This window comes from Pomacea canaliculata, linkage group LG1 (genome assembly GCF_003073045.1).
Source record: "Pomacea canaliculata isolate SZHN2017 linkage group LG1, ASM307304v1, whole genome shotgun sequence".
Classification (NCBI taxonomy): domain Eukaryota; kingdom Metazoa; phylum Mollusca; class Gastropoda; order Architaenioglossa; family Ampullariidae; genus Pomacea; species Pomacea canaliculata.
The window spans coordinates 9,785,158-9,803,253 of record NC_037590.1 but is presented as its reverse complement, the minus strand read 5'-3'; the positions used below and the strand labels follow the sequence as shown (position 1 = coordinate 9,803,253).

The following is an 18,096-nucleotide window of genomic DNA, read 5'->3' as shown; positions in this document are numbered from 1 at the left end:
GGAAATAAAACTTCATGGGTTAGTTGGAAAGAAAGTCCTGCAAAGGCTACATTAAGGTCTGAGAACCACACGAGCAGGCCTAGAAAATCAAGTTCATTTTGTTCCAGCAGTCCACTCATGTCAGCAAAATTCAACGCAAAAGGAAGGATGAACACCATCTGGAACTCCTGAGCATTATCCTTCTACAACAAAAAATCAGGAGAGTAACAACAACAAGCTCCGAGATCTTTACTAACCGATTCCTACGCCATATCCTGAGAATTAGATGGTTCCAATACCAACCTGTGGGGAAAAACAACCAAAATCCCACTAACCAAGACACTGAAAAGCGCAAGTGCGACTGGATAAGACCCTGCGCACACCAGCTGACACTATTGCTAGCACGAACTTGTCTGGAATCATTAGGGAAGAGGAGAGTTGGGAAGCCAACACAGACTTGAGAAGATCAGTAGAGAGCGAGGCAAAGGATGCCGGAACCACATGGTCCCAGCTGAAGGGGGCTGCCCAGAACCGGGTCCTTCGGAAAGGTGTTGATGCAACCCTATGCTCCTCAAGGAGTAGTGAAAGCTAAACACTCGCCTTTGGTGAGTATTCTCCCATAACCTAGTCTCCGAAATAGAATATGAGCAAACCTCTAAAAGTGCTCTTCCACTGAATATGGTGTCGCAACATACCATATCTATGCCTGGCATGACCTCGAATCATGTAAGGTGGAACAAGGACACTGATGACTCAGGTGACACTTCAGAAAATACTGCACCAATCTCATTCAGAGTATGCACTGCATTGCCTCTAGGTCACATATCAACCGCAATAAACCTCCTTCTAAACGAGATTTTCAACAAATATGTGGTAAGATTTGGTCCTAAGCTATCGACCTCTGAGTTAAAAAGAAAAAAAAAGTAGTAAATCAAAAGTACAGACTTTATTCTTCATGTGTATTACAGTTCATTAGCTTAAATATAACATACACCTCCACCCCCAGCGTTTCATTTCATAGTCCAAAACGCATTCCATTTTGTTCACGAGCGACTCCTGCAAAGTCATGGTCCAGCTTGACAAAAGCCATACATATTTGATCGAGTCTTATAAAACATGTATGACTGCGAACAAAAGAGTTCGCAGTCTAAGCTGCATAACACAGCGCCACGGGAGCCCCTACTCTAAGTGCATCAACAGGCCTAATTGACAGAAACTCGACGCATAGTCTTGTAGCCGCGCATTCTATCACACTTTTATGATGTGCGGCGAGCAGCAGACGACGCCCCATTGCCCGGAACCCGCCACGGGGCAGCACTCTAGTGCGAGGCTAGAGTAACTCGTGAAGTACCTCATAACCAGACCTAATGCAATTTTCCGCCGGGGCTTATCAGCTGAGGTGCGTGCGAGCAGCAAGTTCCTATCTAGAGTCAGGACTAACAACAGGAGCAAACTTTTCTACCCTGCTTCAGTCTTCCGTATCAGCTGCAACAGACTCCTTGTAAAGGCCGTCTGGCAGGGCGAAGTGATGCGGTGTTCGTGGTATGTTGTCAAAACCGGCGCATTCTGTGTTTATATCACGTGACACTACTAACCCAATGATAAATCACGTTACATCTGAGTCGAGCAGAAGCGGATATACGAAAAGCAAAGTAGGTTTGCAGTTTGCGCGCTGGAAAAATGCTCAGTCAAAAACTGGTAGAACTGGGTGCACAGGAGAAGATCACGCGGTGCCTACTTTATAAACTTCAGACAAAAGGTTTTCTATACGCGTGACGGGGGACGCCCGACACTACGCTGAATGGGAAGGCGAGGTAGGAGGGAAACCGGAGACGAACAACCGAAAACTGTAAGGCACTGAAGTACTACTACTACTACAAACAGTTGCTAGACTGCAGCATGCACCACTTGGCTGTGCTGAGGTACGTGTGGTTAGAAGAGCAGTGTGCTGTTTCATAGAGATCATGGCAAGAGAGTTAACTCCAACAACTTTTTTTTCGGTCAGCTGAAGTGTGTGTGTGGTGCGCGCAGCATGTACTCAGTCTGCAGCACTGTTGCGTCTTCGATGTGGCTCATAGGTGTGTCGGCGAAGTGTATCATACAGTGCCGACAAAGCCAGCGCGTGCTCTTGTGTTGACCGGCCTTGTGCGTGGTTCGTTCGATGGCAAACGAGACGGATAGCAGTGATAGTGTGTGGGCCCGCCAGTAAACACTGTACGGTCGCGCGCGGGGGCATCTCTCCAGCTGCGCGTCCCTTGCAACGAGCTTCAGTTCAACTCGATCTGCCAAGCAAGACGTAGTGTTGTCCGCTGTCCACGCACCTACGTCAGTGCAGCAGTAGCAGCAGCGAAGTCCAATGCAGCTGCAGTCGTTGCTTGCAGTCAGCCTGTGGACACAGTGTTCAATATTCGCTGCTACAAGCGGCGAGTCCTCTTTGCGTCTTGCAGCAGTTTCAGCAACAGCCACACACACACTACGGTGACAGCCTGGTGATTGACGTGCAGCGAAATACAACGCAGTGCACTTCGCTGTTTGTTGTCGAGGTGGATTGACGGTTTCTTGCATCAGTGCAAAAACGTGCTCGGCTGGCCCCCTTCCCCCTGTTAGCACCTATTCCCCATTTTCTCTGAACGTTTCCTTTCTCACCTCGCCCAGGTCAGGTGCCACGCGCTCACCCTTCTTCTCCCCCGCCCCTCCCTTTCTACCTTCACAACCCACCCATCCCTCCCCATAAGCACTAAAAGCAGGGCAGTGCTCCACAGTGTCGTGCAATCAATAGCAGTTTTCATTACAGCCTCTAGTCCTGTCTAAATTCAGTTCATTGTGCGGTGCGGCAGCTTGCCCCAAGCTGCCAGTCAACAAAACGTCACGCTGGATTCAAACCGTGAGAGCGCCACCACCCCGCCCACTCGCCTCCTAGCACGAGGCAACAGCAGTGCCGGGTCGCCCACGACATGGATGTCCGTTACTGCCAGTAAGCGCACGGGTGGACGCAGCACCTATCCACAGACAAAGATGTCCTCCCCTGGGTGCATGGGGTTGGGGTCCGGGCCAGGGGGGCTGACCATGAGCCCCACCACTGAGCCCTCAGGGGACTTTGAGGTGAGGGAGGAGTATGACCGGGTGGAGAGGTGGCTGGATGAGCACCCAGAGTTTGTGCATGACTACTTTGCTCGAAAGGCCCGGAGGAGCATGGTGGACGGGTGGCTAATCGCACATGCCCTATCCCACAGTGGGCTGGGGGCTGGGGTGGCTGGTGACACCCTGTCTACATCCAGTAACACCAGCTCTAACTCCAAGCCTAGTTCAGGGGCTAACACCCCTGTGCGTAAGATCTCTGCACAGGAATTTCGAGAAGGGTGGCCTGCTGCGACCCATTATTTCCACTGTGGATGGGACCCTCACCTTTCTGGATCCCTCACCAGCTTCCACACCGACTCGTTCCAGCAAGACCCATCGGCGGTCCAAGAGTGAGCTGAAGGCTTTGGATGAGAAAGAACTGATGTACGAGTTGGTGATCGATATCTGTAATGATCTGGATGTAACAAGCTTATGCTACAAGATCCTGCAGAATCTTTCTATACTTCTCAATGCAGATCGGTGTTCGCTATTTTTGGTACAAGGAAAAGGGACTAATGAGCGGTCACTAGTGTCCAAACTGTTTGATGTTAGCAGTGACTCAACATATGAAGAGATATGTGAAAGAGACGAGGAGATACGTGTTCCGTGGGGTACTGGAATAATTGGCTATGTGGCAGAAACTGGGGAGTCTGTCAACATACCTGATGCATACCAGGTAAGTGTCTGTCTCTGAAACTGTTTACTCTGAGTACTGTGTTTCTTTATGTAAATGCAAGATGGATGAAAATATGTAATCTGTACGTTAAATCTTCAATATATAGTTTTAATAAACAGGTTTGGACAAGGAAGTGATAATGACCCCCACCCCCTTACCCTAAAAATAAAATTGGTTTTGTTTATGGCTTCCAGGTGTAATATTTGGGGACATCATTCATTCTTTATTTTATGACAAAGCAATAATATTTTCTCATGAGCACTACCAAGAATTTGACCACATATTGTATATGTGTAAAGCAGCAGATGTTGCAGCTATTTGATACCAGCATGTCAGTTAGCTTTCCTCATAGTTGGTAGCTAGCAGGTGTCCCGTGAGGCACTCTGTTTTTGATGCAATCTATGAGGTGTGCATGCCAGGCTAGCTATGAACACCATTTCAGGCATAAAAGATCATTACAGCTGCAGTGTATAAAAAAATGGCCGCAGTAGTGAGCAATGTGATGCTAATATATATTTATTTTAAGAGAGTAGACATTCAGTTAATAATAGAAGTTCAGACACAATTACAAATCATATTATAAATGTGTGAATGATCTTCTGGCTCCACCACCAAGGTAGTCCAGAAAATCAAACAGTCAAAGAAATTTAATCTTTATCACTTAATAACAAAATAAATATATTTGTGATGTTAGTTATTTCTTTATTGTGTTTATTCGTTCCCTCTTCTATTTTCCAAGGAGTCGGGTTATAAGAAAGCATGGCCTCGTTAGTCATGTTAACGAAAGTGCCATGTTTTGGTGTCACTCTTCAGAATCAGTGAAAAAGTGCTGTATTGCAGTTAGGAAACTTGAAAGCTGTATTTTTCCTTTGAAAGCTACAATTATGGTCAAGTGACTGCAGACAATGCAGATACATGAGGACTGTACTATCATATTTAAGATGTTTTGTTCATCTGAAGACAGGATAACTGCAGATCTGTGCTGCTCAAATAAACTGTGTATAATTTACACATTGGAAAAAACACACTTCACAGTTTTGTAGGCGTTTCAGTGTCCTCAGTCTGTAGCTCAAACCTCTTGTTCTTCATTCCTAATGGCTGTGAGATGAGACTGGCTTTCTGTTAGGAATGTAAATAAAAGCAAGCTAGAACCTCAAGAAGCTGAGGACCCAATTCATCACTGCTGGCATAAAATGTCTGTACTGCTAGAGTTTCTTGTTTGGTCCTTGAATCATGTGACCCATGACACAGTAAGCATATTAAAACTAATGCCATGACTTGTGCTTATCCCTCCATCATTTTCTGGTTGCATTCAGTTTCTTTCTATTGGGGCATCAATTGGAGCTGCAGACAAGTAACTCGATTTACAGATCTTCTGTACGCCAGAGGCTTTGGTTGTAATTTCACGATAGAATGTGGGTGCCTGAGCAAGTGAGTGGGTGATAGTCTTTGTCAGATTTGTGTAGACTAGGTCTCCACAAGCACTACTCACAACACATCATATTCATTAACTATTTCTTGTTACAGAAAGTTATAGATATGCCTGCGAAGTGAAAAATAAATGTATGATGACAATAGTGCCTTCCTGACCATAGTTAAGCTACAAATGATTTCCCATTTATAGTTTATATATTATTTTTAAGCATTAGCAACTTAAAGTTTTGATCAAAGTGGTAGATATGCCAGGTGCAGGGAGAAAATGTCTATAAACCTGAAAATGCCACCTATAACTCAAGACATTTGTAAATCCTGCTGAGGGATAATATATAAATTGCCTAGTGCCCTACAGTAAATCTAACTATAAATAAATAATCAAAGGGAAATTACTTTGAAAATAGGAGGAACTCTCTCTTCAATCTTCCATTTGTTTAGTGAGGTAGCTACATTTAATTACTCTTTTTGAGTGTTGCATACCTACGACTATTATAACTAATTCTTGATTGCCAGCAGTCTGTCATAGATTATTTTTCAACAGGTACAAAATTTAAGTCAGTTGTTTTGAAAGAAAGTTATAAAAATGTAGGGTAAATGTGTTCCGTAAACTGAATATGAAACTGAATGCCAGTTGTTCAAGTGGAATTTATAACTAAATGAAATTGTGGAATGTTACAGATTATGTACATAAACTATGAATATTATAGTCATATTTTATCAGATGTGCATAAATGTCAGAGGACAACATGCATATTGGATGCATCTTAAGTCACATATGATATATACAGATATTTTTTTTTTAATATAAATTCCGTGGTTCTAATGAGGCATAGTTATCTTAGTACAGCAATGCATTCTCCTGTGCATTATTAGTGAGTTTACTTTGTAGATGGCTCTTTCTGCCATTAAATCTTCGCTTTGAACTAGACTCTTTTGCCATACAAATTAAGTGGAGAGAAATCTTGTGATTTTATGATTTAAATTCTGGTGCTGCAGCTATGGTTGTACTGGACAATGCTATCGATCAGTATACTTTTTATCCTTAAATAAATATAAATGTATTAAAATACAGAGGATACATTCTTTTCAAAGTCCTCAATCAAAGGTATAACTCTTTTCATTGTTTATTTTTAAAAATTTTTCCTTTAACCCATTTTAAGGGCAGAACACAAGTAAAGTGACAATTTAATCCATATATCTTCATTAAGAAAGGCAAGCTTGTCACAGAAATTGCTAGAGGGCATTTTGTTCAAGTGCACTTGCATATCCATCTAAACAACATTCTCTATGCTTGAGTGTCGCAAGCGAAATGAAAATTTAAATTACCAGCGAGGAAATCTCCTCCCTTGTCTTCCACTTTTCACCTGTCAGCTGGTGAAGGCTGAAGAGGTACAGCCTACCTGTGCAGGGGTAAACTCAGGTGCTAACGAGCAGTTTATACAGAGCTTCTGCACAGTGACTTCCCCTTTTCGCTTTTAAACAAAATTTATTGAGCTCAAATGCCTGCAATGCCTAGTTAAAGGTAAAATTTCATCAACTCTGAATTCTATCTTGCTGTGATTCACAGAATCTATTATCCTTTTGTGCACTGCTTTAGTGCTGTACATTACACTCTTTTAGTAGTTCTTTCTGAGTTGTTAAGGTTGATATTTTTTAGTGAAACCATACCATACATAAAGGCTTAAGTGGCTGCAGCATAGTCCAGGTAATATTCAAAATATTTCACAATATTACCTGGAATAGGCCGAGTCACGTGATATTGTTTTGTAAATATATGTCATAATAATAATAATACTGATTCACTATGTTAGGGCGAATAGTTTACAATCTTCCCAGTCAAGATTTTCTTCTATCTTTGAGGTCTATAGGCAGTCTCTCTCTCTCTCACACACACAGAGAAATAAACAGTCGCGACACTTTAGATGATCTGTAGCTTTTGTTTTAGTGTCTGGACATCTTTCAAAATCGTTTGCAACAGAATTGAGAGAGAGAGAGCGCGCGCTACCGGTGCTGAAATGTTGCACATACATCTACTTGAAGGCTTTGATTTGAAGAGGCATTTGAATAATAATGCTTCCTTAGAAACAGGTACAGTCCAGTGCGCTGCCACACCCATTCGACCAGTTCCCTACCCCAGCATGGAAGGGAGCGGAGGAAGAGAGATATAAGACCAGAAGGCGATTAATTTTCCAGAGCGAGAGAAAAGATGAGAAGGCCTTAGCAGCAGCAGTAGCAACAGTGGGCAACCACTTCCTGTTGTCATGGTTTTCAAAAGACAACCACGGGCCCCAGTACTCAAGCCACTTGCCTGGCTTACCGCTGTGACACTATCGACCATCTACAGCGATGGTCACGAGCTTATGTGGCTAGCTCTCCAGCAAGCTTAGCGAGGCGACAGTGGTATCAGCACGGCCGCATGTGCAGGAGATGACGACATCGGCACGTCACGATTGGATTGGCAGGTGTCGGTTGAGTAGCCTCATTGAGAGAAGGAATAAAACCCACCCCGACCGCTTCACCGTGGATTCAGTCATGTCCAACGTTCCGCTATGTATTAGTCTGGCGTGAAGCGCCACCACTGCAAGCTTTCCACGTGACAGCGGCCTGTGCAAGCAGCGGAATTTAATGCTGTGGTTCAAATCTGGGAAAGAGGTGTGTGCGATACGGCACTTGGAAGGTACGGAAAACAAAAATGACAGAACGGAGTTGTGGATATTGGCGTGACTTCACTTCGTCTGCTTTGCTCAGTCGATACCCTAACCCTAACAACCCCCAACCCTAAGTCTAACCGCTAGCCCTAATCCAAACTGCTGTGACATTCATTCAGCGCCGCCTCTAACCACTCACTTCTGGCAGGCATCAAAGTTAAAATGACCCTCTGTTGCTGGCCCTTGTAAGGCAAATTTGTTTCCAGATCCTTAAAGGTTAAGGATAGAAAGATCACATCAAATATTCAGCATTTTTTTCTGTTTTTTCTGCCTACAATCTACCTATTGTTAGCTAAAATATGTAGTGAAGTAGTCCTTTAATACAGTAAGTAGTGATCAAGTTTAGTTGCCGCAAATTCAAAATTTAAAGAACCACTATCATCGCCCCTCTAAAAAATATCATCAGGGATGGACATTTACTTATTCCTCCTTAACTCTTCAACTAGATATCGCCTATAACCGATTAAAGTCATTTAAAAAAAACTTCGCAGGCGGAGACATCTCGAACAGTTCTCCAAAGCCGCCAGTAAAAGATCACCTTGAGCTGCTGTCACCACAGGTCGGTCTGCACGTTCTCACGCGCTCACTAAAGTCTTGCATTAAACACTCCATACCCTGCTTCGGTGTTGCACTTTGTACAATTCTCATTGGTTCTTCCTAGAACCCCTTTATCTTTAAACCGACGAGCATCTTTTGCTTTTTCGCGCTTTTAACAAACTCTTACGATGTTAAGTCGCCATTTCGTTTTGCAACGATGTCAGCCGTCGGCGGACAATGACAGTGACGGTGATAGTTTCTTGCGGGGTGTCGATGATGCTGGCTTTTTCCGACTTGTGGGCGTGAGTGTCGCTCAGTGCTTGCGATTTCTTCTGATGTATCGGTTTGTCTAATCTGTTTCGGTTTCGTTCAGGGGCAGCTTGGAAAAATTGTGTCAGTGCACGCACACGCAAAGTGTGAGGCTGCGCCAGATAATATCTACTTCCGTTTGACCACATCAGCTAGGCTCTTGGATAATGAGAGCGAGAGACTTCGACAGTTATTACTATCCATGTACGTAAGGCGAAGCCAGTATTAAATACAGTGACACCATAAAATAGATGAACGTTTTTGTTTGTATTTGGACGACTGCTTTTCAAAATCGTTTTCAGCAGATTGTGTGTTTGTGTGAGAGAGAGAGGTGGGAGTTAGAAATGCTCGGTGCAGTTTGGGGTCGCTTAGTCGCCTAACTACCATCGAATAACAGAAGAACACGAAGAATGCAGGGTTTTAGCATGAGGTCATCACTGGCAGGTAAACCATCTGTCAAAAATGTGATTGACCTGCCGACTGAATGTTTTATGCTTGGTCTTTCTAGTGCGCAAACCCCAACTACAGATGAACATCGCTAGTCATTGTCATGAGGACATTATCATAGAATAGTGAGGTGCTCGTCAGCGTCAACATCATAGACGACATCTCGGCTACAGTATATTGTCTGGTCTCGGTAAGCTCACACTATATGAACTGTGAGTCTTCTAAATGGCTCAGAGGGCACGGGACCCTCTGTCTCTTTCTATTCTTATACACATGTGTATGGAGCTGAGGCTGTCGTACATGTTGATTGATCAGCAAGCTAGGCACGCAAGCGATCACAGTTCAGTATCTTGTATTCAGTAACTTCGCATTCCAAGCAGCTCATGTGTTTGAAGTGTGTGTATGAAAGAGAGAGAGAGACCGACCTGTATTTTGGCATATATTTTAGTTTAAAATAGTCCGATATCAATATTTAACTACTAACTGGATTTAGCTACATTTTGAGCCGAGCGCGCTGTTACCTGGGAGTGTGTGTAATAGGGCAGGTCAGAGACAACAGCTCCTACCTCATCACTGGCTCCAATAAGAAACCGATGGTGGGGAAGACTAGATGTGGAGGGGCGAGCATCAGTCCTTGGATTAACGGGCGCTGTTGGAACAGATGCTGTTGCTGCTATTGGACCGCGGCACACAGAGTGAAGGGAGGGGATGCGATTGCGGCAAGCGGTCGAGCGTGATCGTGGTCTGCCTTGTGCCAGGTGTTAAGACACACCTATTGTTCCAAAGTCGTGACAGCTGACATATTTCACAGTCATCTGTGTTTACGAGCCTTGTCAAGTTGGATGAGCTGCCTTGAGAGCCTTTGTAATCAGCTAGTGTCACACATGTGGCTATGATATTTTTTCCTGTGACCACCACGTAAACATTTTCCAAATATAGTCCTTTATTCGACTTTACATCCGATTAAAACTACTGGTATAAACGTTATTTGCCCGCATGATGTAAACACTAATAAATTACCTCCCCTTTCCCACCCATCCCCACCTCCGTAAGAAAATCCCGGCCCCGCCACCCTCACATAGAACCATTCATTTAGCAGCGGCATCTTCGTCTAAATAGACGGATAACTGCAGACCCGTTTGGCCGTCTCACCATTCATTGAGGGAAAGACTATTACTAGAAGCTTTACTCAGCCTCTTCGCCGCCAGGCAGGAATGCTGCGCAGATACTTAGAATTCCAACGGCCGAGCTTTGCATACGCACCCTTGTAAAATGCGAAGAATTAATTATGTCTGTTAATTGACATGATTCCACGGTTGAACCTAACATTGTTTCTCTTCGGTGGATGATTATGTGTACAGTATATCGTGAACACACCAGCATTCGACTGATGCAAAAGTGCACATTGTCCTTCACCAGTACGCAAGTACTGATAACTGTCTAGTATATAAATGGCAGGCTATGTGTGTGTATGGGTATCGTGTTTCAGATCTTGAAATCAACATTACATTTCAGAGCTTGGTATCATCACATTTCAGACCTTGACATCAGTCACATTTCAGGATCTTGAAATCACCGTCGTTTTTTTTTATTCATCAAATTTCGCAAATCATATTTCAAAACTGAATTCAGCGATTCAATATTTCGTCTAAATTTTCACAGAACGGAGCTATCTGGTAAGGGTCATTTGATATCTCCTATCTGGAAATCAATCACCATACACGCGGATGACAAAAGGCCGGAGTATTGGAAAGAAATTTGTAACGGCACGTGACCCACATCGCCCACCCGGTTCTCTTTCGCGTCCACTCCACCCGACGCGCATCTCGCCGTACTCAGACCAGTGTTTGGACGCGGAGAAGCGTTTTAAGCTTATGGGTAAACGCCGGCAGACCCCAGAACCTTCTTGTGAGTGCCTGGCATTATGTTTGACTTTGTGTCGCGTGTTTGCACTTTATGAAGCAGGAGTGTAAGATCCACGCCGAAGTGTTTGCATGTGGGACTGGGAGTTGCCCCAGCGACTGGAGTTTGCTAAGGTTGAAAAACAAACCTTGCGTTTTCAAAGCTATTTTAGAACTATGGATCGAATGAGATGGCGATTAATCCTTGCTTTGAACAGCAATAAAATGCTATTTTTTGCAAGCACCAATTTATTGTTTGAATGAATTGGTTCTCGAAATCAGAATTTGTGAGCCATGATATCAGCAAGCGAGTTATTTGGCACTTGTCACCTAACTCTTCTGAAAAATGAATCATGTGCTTAAAATTCGTGTTAATATTTTTTCTTCTCTCCGGCATCTTTTCTTCTGGCATCCGGTTACCAAGTTTGTTTTTTTGTTCTTTGTTTTTGTTTTGTTTTTTGTTTTTTGTTTGGAGGGGGGTATGGTCATAGCGAAACAGCCTGACTAAACAGATATTGATAAACTGTAAGATTTTCTCCACGGTTCTGAAGAATTGTATGTAATAAATGAAAACTAAAGATTTTCGCAACCAACTGTTCGTCAGATTCACACGTATGTTTACACCGTTTACATCAAGTGCTCATTAAGCCAGCTACCCGACTCTAGTTTTGTGTGTAGGGTGTCTGTGTGTGTGTGTGTGGACAGTTATCTCTCGTTTCCAGACTATTGTCGCCAGTCATAAAAGACCTATCTGTGACAGATGTGGTTTGACATCTTTTCGAAGCCTTGCGGAGCAAGTTGACAGTGTTATGCACGCATGCACGCACGCGCGCACACTGCTGAGCAACATCACAAGCTCTTTGCATCAGTAAATTGATTTTCTTCCTCGCAGGGACTTAAAGTGGCCGCGAATAATCTCACGTGCTTTGTTTTTTAACCAATTTTTTGTGTTTTGAAGACTTTTTTGCTATTTTCTTTTTTCTCTTTAGCCTTTAAGTGATAAGGACGATTCACTGACTTTTTGTTGTGTGTGTGTGTGTGTTTTAACTACTTTGGTCACTGGAGACACCAAAGAACCCTTAATGACCTCGGACAATACTTTATGTCCCATTCTCAGACAGCCTTGGGAGCATTAAAGAGGTCGACTAGTTGAAAGTAGGGCAACCGCGACATCTTTTTTTTTTTTCAGTCTCTTGTCAGCGTTGCCTGATTCGCTTAAGCGACACCTATCTCATGCTAATACAGGTGATCGCATCATTGACTTATATACTTATCAGTGATCACATCTTTCAAGCTGGCTTTTCGGGCTAAAATGCCGTGACCACGACCAGGACATCCCGGCAGAGCCACGCTGACGAGAACAGTTTCAAGAATAAAATAGTATGAGTGCGAGTTCATTGAGATGGCAGTCTGGCGGAGAAGGTGTTTAAGAGGTGTGACAATATTGCTAAAATTCTCAGGAAGTCGTGCTGGTATCTTTCTTTAAAAACAAATCACCGTGGTACGCTGACAGGACTTGAGTTGGGCGTCTTGTGTATGTTATTATCAGCTTCGGTAGCTTGTTTTGCCCTATTCCTTCGTCTTGATGAACGTCAGTGATCGTCATTCTTTGTTGTCATTATCAGCCCTGTTACCGTTTCATTTCTAATGGACTGCTGGCTCCGGACGCGATGTATTGCCAGTCCCAGGACGTGCAAGAAACACCAGAACTGCTGTTCTCGTTTGCACATGCACTGTGGCTGATCTGTCCAATGTCGATTTGAACAGTAGTCATAATTAGTTTAGGAGACAAGCAAAGTGAACTGGTTCCGTGAAAACAGATCAAGGAGCTAAAAAAAAAAAATTATGTGTAGCCTTTCTCTTATAAAGCGCGTTGAACGTTTTGCTAACTAAGAAGATGCTGTATAAATGCACTTATTATTTTCATTATTTTTGTAGTAGGCGATTCGTCCTGCGCGTACGCAAACTACAAACAAACGTCCCCAAGTTCTCCTGTCCAGCCACATGATTCACCTGGGACCTGATTAAACCTTGAGGGTGTACAAGGGGGAGAGACAATTTTCCATCAATAACTGTCCATTGTTATTATACAAAAAACTTGCCAGCTGTCTGCTACGATGCAAGTAGCTTACAGAACTAAGAACCATTTTACACACGGTTAACGAGACTAAAATGTGGCGGCTATTCAGAACACCATGGAAGATGGAAGGAATGCTGTTTGGGTTATTGAAAGAGAGAGAGAGGTGGGGGAAGAGAGAAGGAGCGGGGGAGGGAATGGAAAGGAGGGAGTGAACGAGTTGTCAGCGTGGTCGTTGTTGCATTATTGATACGACTGGCAGCCGTAGTCGGCCATTGACCGGCGCGCGAGTGCATCCATTACGTGTTTTATCGAGTATGGCCTGAGATTTTACGAGACTTAACGAGGCTTGTCACTGGTCACCCCGCCAGTTCACTTGCTGGTCCCAGTCACTCCGGTGCCTCGCAGGGCGCCACAGTTCGCTCCCCAACCCGCCTTGTTTCGTGACAGTTAATGCCGTTATCACGATAGATGTTATTACTGGCTGCTCTGTCACTGTTAAGCCACCCATTCTGCGTGAATCCACGAATTGTGTGTGTGCGTGCGTGTATGTGTGTGCGAGTGATACGAATCTTTCTACAGGACAGGCCATGTTTCCAGCCATCATCTGTCTGCCGAAGTGCGCTACCCATCAGCTTTATCACTCAAAACCGGATGCCATTTCCAAATCTCAGAACAATAGTTCTAGAACGACAAGCTTTTAAGACACAGTTATTAAATCGTATTTATGCTCTGTCCCTGGTTCTCCTTACCACAAGAATGTGCACGTCGTTATCTGCGGCACAGAAGCAAGAAGAAGGCTGAAGTTCCATTTAAAACAACTTGCAGGAGACAAGAGTTGTTTATAGAAAGCCGGGGAGACGTGTCGCGAGCTCTAATGGATCTGACTGCGTTGGGTGCAGATGTTCAGAACAAGTAAACCGTATGGTTTATAGAGGCTTGATTGGTTTACACGGTGTTTCAGAACGCTGCCTGACGTCCTTCTGCATATTTTCTCTGCTCCTGTCGACGTCATTCGGCACACCTGCATTGACTGCTCCATGGCAGAATTTTGCTGCTTAGCTTCATTTCTGTTTGCCTAAGGTGCACGGCTGGCTCCAGTCCAGTTACTTCTCTCGTTTGGTCTGGTCCTGAAATACCCTCACGTTACGAGAGAGGAAATAGCTATAGCAGAACACCCATCTCCCAACGGTCGCACCTGCTCTTAAAAATTAAACTTCATTGCCGAGATTAATAGCTCTAATAAACACTAGGATAGAGAGAACTTCGTCTATTATGCCTGTATGTAATAATAAAATTTATGTAGTGAATTTCCCGTGAGAAGGCGTAACCGATGTAATGTGTTTACAAGACTTCAAACGAATAAACAGTTTAACACAATGAAGCAGACGATTTAAATGTATTCATCAAGATATACAATACATGGAAGATATTGGGGAAATGGGGTATGAGCAGGAGTTTGCTAGTTACACCAGATACTATATATACCTCATGTAAATAGTAAACACACTCTCACTCTTGGGAAATTATGTGTGATGATGATGACGAAGACGACGACGACGACGACGACGACGATGATGATGATGGCATATGCTGATCGCAGAATTGCAGTGTGGACAGGTTTCCCTTGTTTACGAACCACTTCTCTGACCGCGCACAGTACAAGCGAACTGCTACTGACTAACCCTTAACTACTGTGCTGACAAAAGCGCCCCATAGTGGTGTTTTAGTGATGCAAGTGACACCAAAAGGATAAGTGTTCATGTTCACAGGGAAAGAACAATAGGATGAATGCAAATTTACTAACACATGGACAAAACAGTGTTACAGAAGGCCTGTCTCATCTGTAGCTAAAGGAGACACAATCCTGAAGACATTGAATTGTAGAGCAATAATTACTCCCTCTTCTGATCAGAGATGATAACGAATATTTGACAAGCTTTTCATAATCTGTTCTCACCTCGTATCTACACTTTGCTGAACCACCTGCTGCTTTGGCCAAGTGACAAAAATTTTCAAATATTTGTATTCACTTCGCCCTTTGATAACTTTATTTCTTAGTCAATAATCATTGTTTTAGTTTGTTGGCAAGCCTATGCCAAGCCACACACGCGTTGCGTGTTCATTTCCCGAGAAATAGGTTCTGGCAGTCTAAGAAACGCAATGCTAGTTGTAAATATCATGGTAATGTTTTGCCACCAATGTTTTGCCACCAAAACATATCGTCATTTAACTTCTTGGGTCTGACTTGAACTATTGATATTTTACCAGAAATTTAAACTAGTGTTCCGTCAACATGTTTTCACGAAACATTGTGCATAAGATCTTACTACTTCTAGTAAGGTGAGCAAGAACCCACAAGGCCAAACAGGCAACCGGAGACTTCACCTGAACTTATTCGTGGTCACGGGGCCACGAAACTTATTCTTTGGTACACTGCGTGGACTTTCAGACTAGAAAGGGCATGTAAACAACAATGGCCGTAGTGCACTTGCTGTGTGTTTCCTCAGGTAGGTGCGTGTGAGGCCCTGTGTTAGTGTACAGCTGTGAGATGGAGAGGAGCTCGTGCCAAGCATAGCTTGGTATCTCTGGATGCGCATCATCATTGTTGCGCAGGCGCTCATGCACAGCTCCCCCGGAATGCCCCCCGCCATATTTACACTGACGGTCGTCGCCGGCGGCTAACTGGAATGCCCTCATTAAACACCTCCACGTCTGGAAGCGCTGTCTTTGCTAATAGGTCCCAGGCTGATGGAGTGAGGGCTCTGGAACTCTGCAGCTAAGCAACTGCGTGCGTGTGCGCACGCGCTCGCGCGTGTGTGCGTGCGCGAGGGTGAGAAAGCGAAAAAACAATTTTATTCTTAACGATACATCATGTTATAAAAAACTTCTGAGCCAACCAGAGCGAGCGAGTCAGGATGTAGACAACACGAGACTATCCCCCATTATTATCAGGTTACCTAGTTAACATAAAGTCAGAGCATGTTCATTCCAAATACTAGAGAGCGAGACAGAGACAATCTAAAGAAGATAAATCATGGGGTGCACAAGAGTGTAGCCCGTACTCTCTGTTTACATGGAGCTCTTAACTTAAAAACAGAGGTGTAGATTTCTTCTTCAGTGACACGTTGCAGTGATAAATTTCCTAAGAGAATGGAAGAATACTGACTAACCGCAAGACATTAGCTCCTGTAACCGCACGATGCCAGCTAAACGATTGGCATTGGCATAATGTGAGACCGACGGGAGGCAGGGCGGGGTGCACAAGTACGCCTGCTAGCTGGGTGGATACCGCGTGAGCGAAAATGCTTTATAGTATTAGTAGTTTAGCTGACATCTACGTCCTGGCCATCCTAGTTAGCCACTTTCCCACAAACTTAGGCGTCACACATGGGTGGTCCTTTTTTTTTTTTAGTTTGCCATATTTTAATCGGCAGTCAAAATGCAGAATAACTAATGACTAATTTGGTTAAGCAGCCATAACATAGTGGGTAAACAGTTTTGAATGTGAAGGCTTTAGGTCCGATTTCTAACGGTTACTGTTTTCTTTTGATAGAAATTTTGATTTTTAACTTGTTTTCGTTATGAAGAGCGTGTGTGTGTTCGTTCGCGCACGCACGTGTGTGTGTGAGAGAGAGCGCGCGTTAATTTGTGTTTTAACTTGTTAACGCTACAAGTACGAATAAGATAGCTTTAGGGCATGGATTAGGTTTAGGGTGAAGAACTTCGTGTGGGAAAATATAGTTACCTCTAGGTACACCTATTGTACACCCGATCCCATCTATCTCCCACCCCTATCCCCGCCGCCCGTTGCCCCCGAAATCACAACAGAGTAGACCGAGGGGTTAGCTGTGCGCTGATTATTTGCAGTCATAATTAACTCGAGGCGAAAGTCGCTTGCATGTTTGTGGCCGCGAGATCGTGACACCACTCAACATTTGGTAATGAGGATGGTGGTTCAGCTTGCCTGATCAGAGAGTAACTTTTAAGTCCGCTTTTGAGTTCTTCCGGGATCTACTTCTTGTTCCGTTAAGGAGCTACTCACACGTGAAATAACATAGATACACATGAAAGGCAGATGCCGTGAGAAACCATAGTAACTGTGTGCGTTCGTTTGAGATCAAAGGGCATCATAAAAGTCATGGCCGCTTGCAGTTACACACGAATGGTTCAAGGAGCGGGACTTAAAACCTTAAATCGTATTTTTTTGTTGTTGTCAAAGACCACTGCAAGGAGTGTCAGGAATGTTATCTGTCCTTTTTAAAACTTTCTGAATTAGCAGGCGACATGAGATCTTGCCTTTTATTGGGCATGGGTTTCCCGTTTGCTGTTATCTGGAAGAGTTTTTAAGCCTCTCATAGACATATCTTTAGAATGTTATAGTATCATATCTTGAGAAGTGGCAGTAAAGCCCCTTTGAATGGTAAAGTGGGTGGACATCTGACTTCAGGGGTATACCCGGTAATGACTATTGCCGGGAAGACGAGTATTGCGTTACTGCCAGGTTATTTTATTTTTATGGTCGGCCGGCGAAAGTCTCGTCACCTCTAGGTGCTTAATAATACTCATGCGCTTCAGCGTGTGAAATAATTTAGTGCTTGCTGTTTAATAATTGACATAAACATCGTGGTAATGGAGTTTAATTCTGAGAATCTATTTGGCTTTAGGTTCGTGCCTTAATGTTCGGCTCCTTACTCGATAATAATTCGTGATTAAATTTTCATACGCTTAATAAAACCTTTACAGCCACCAGCAGTCAGTGGTCATCTTAGAGTCTGTCTTCATTTCTACAGACTGATTGTCGTCTTACCAGACAGTTCGTCCCCATCTCACCAGACTATTTGTAGTATTACCAGACCGTTTGTCATCATCTTAAAGTTTTGTTGTCATTTCACCAGACAGTTTGTC

General features: G+C 43.7%; 1 protein-coding gene across 1 annotated transcript in view; it reads left to right on the top strand.

The window, feature by feature from the left end:
• Positions 1–1,304: 1,304 nt before the first annotated feature.
• Positions 1,305–18,096, top strand: part of LOC112563018 (dual 3',5'-cyclic-AMP and -GMP phosphodiesterase 11-like) — a 92,045-nt gene continuing 75,253 nt past the window's right edge. The window contains 2 exon segments of the mRNA XM_025236701.1: positions 1,305–3,327; positions 3,329–3,775. Of these exon segments, the coding sequence (XP_025092486.1) occupies positions 2,938–3,327; positions 3,329–3,775 (837 nt within the window). The 5' untranslated portion in view covers positions 1,305–2,937.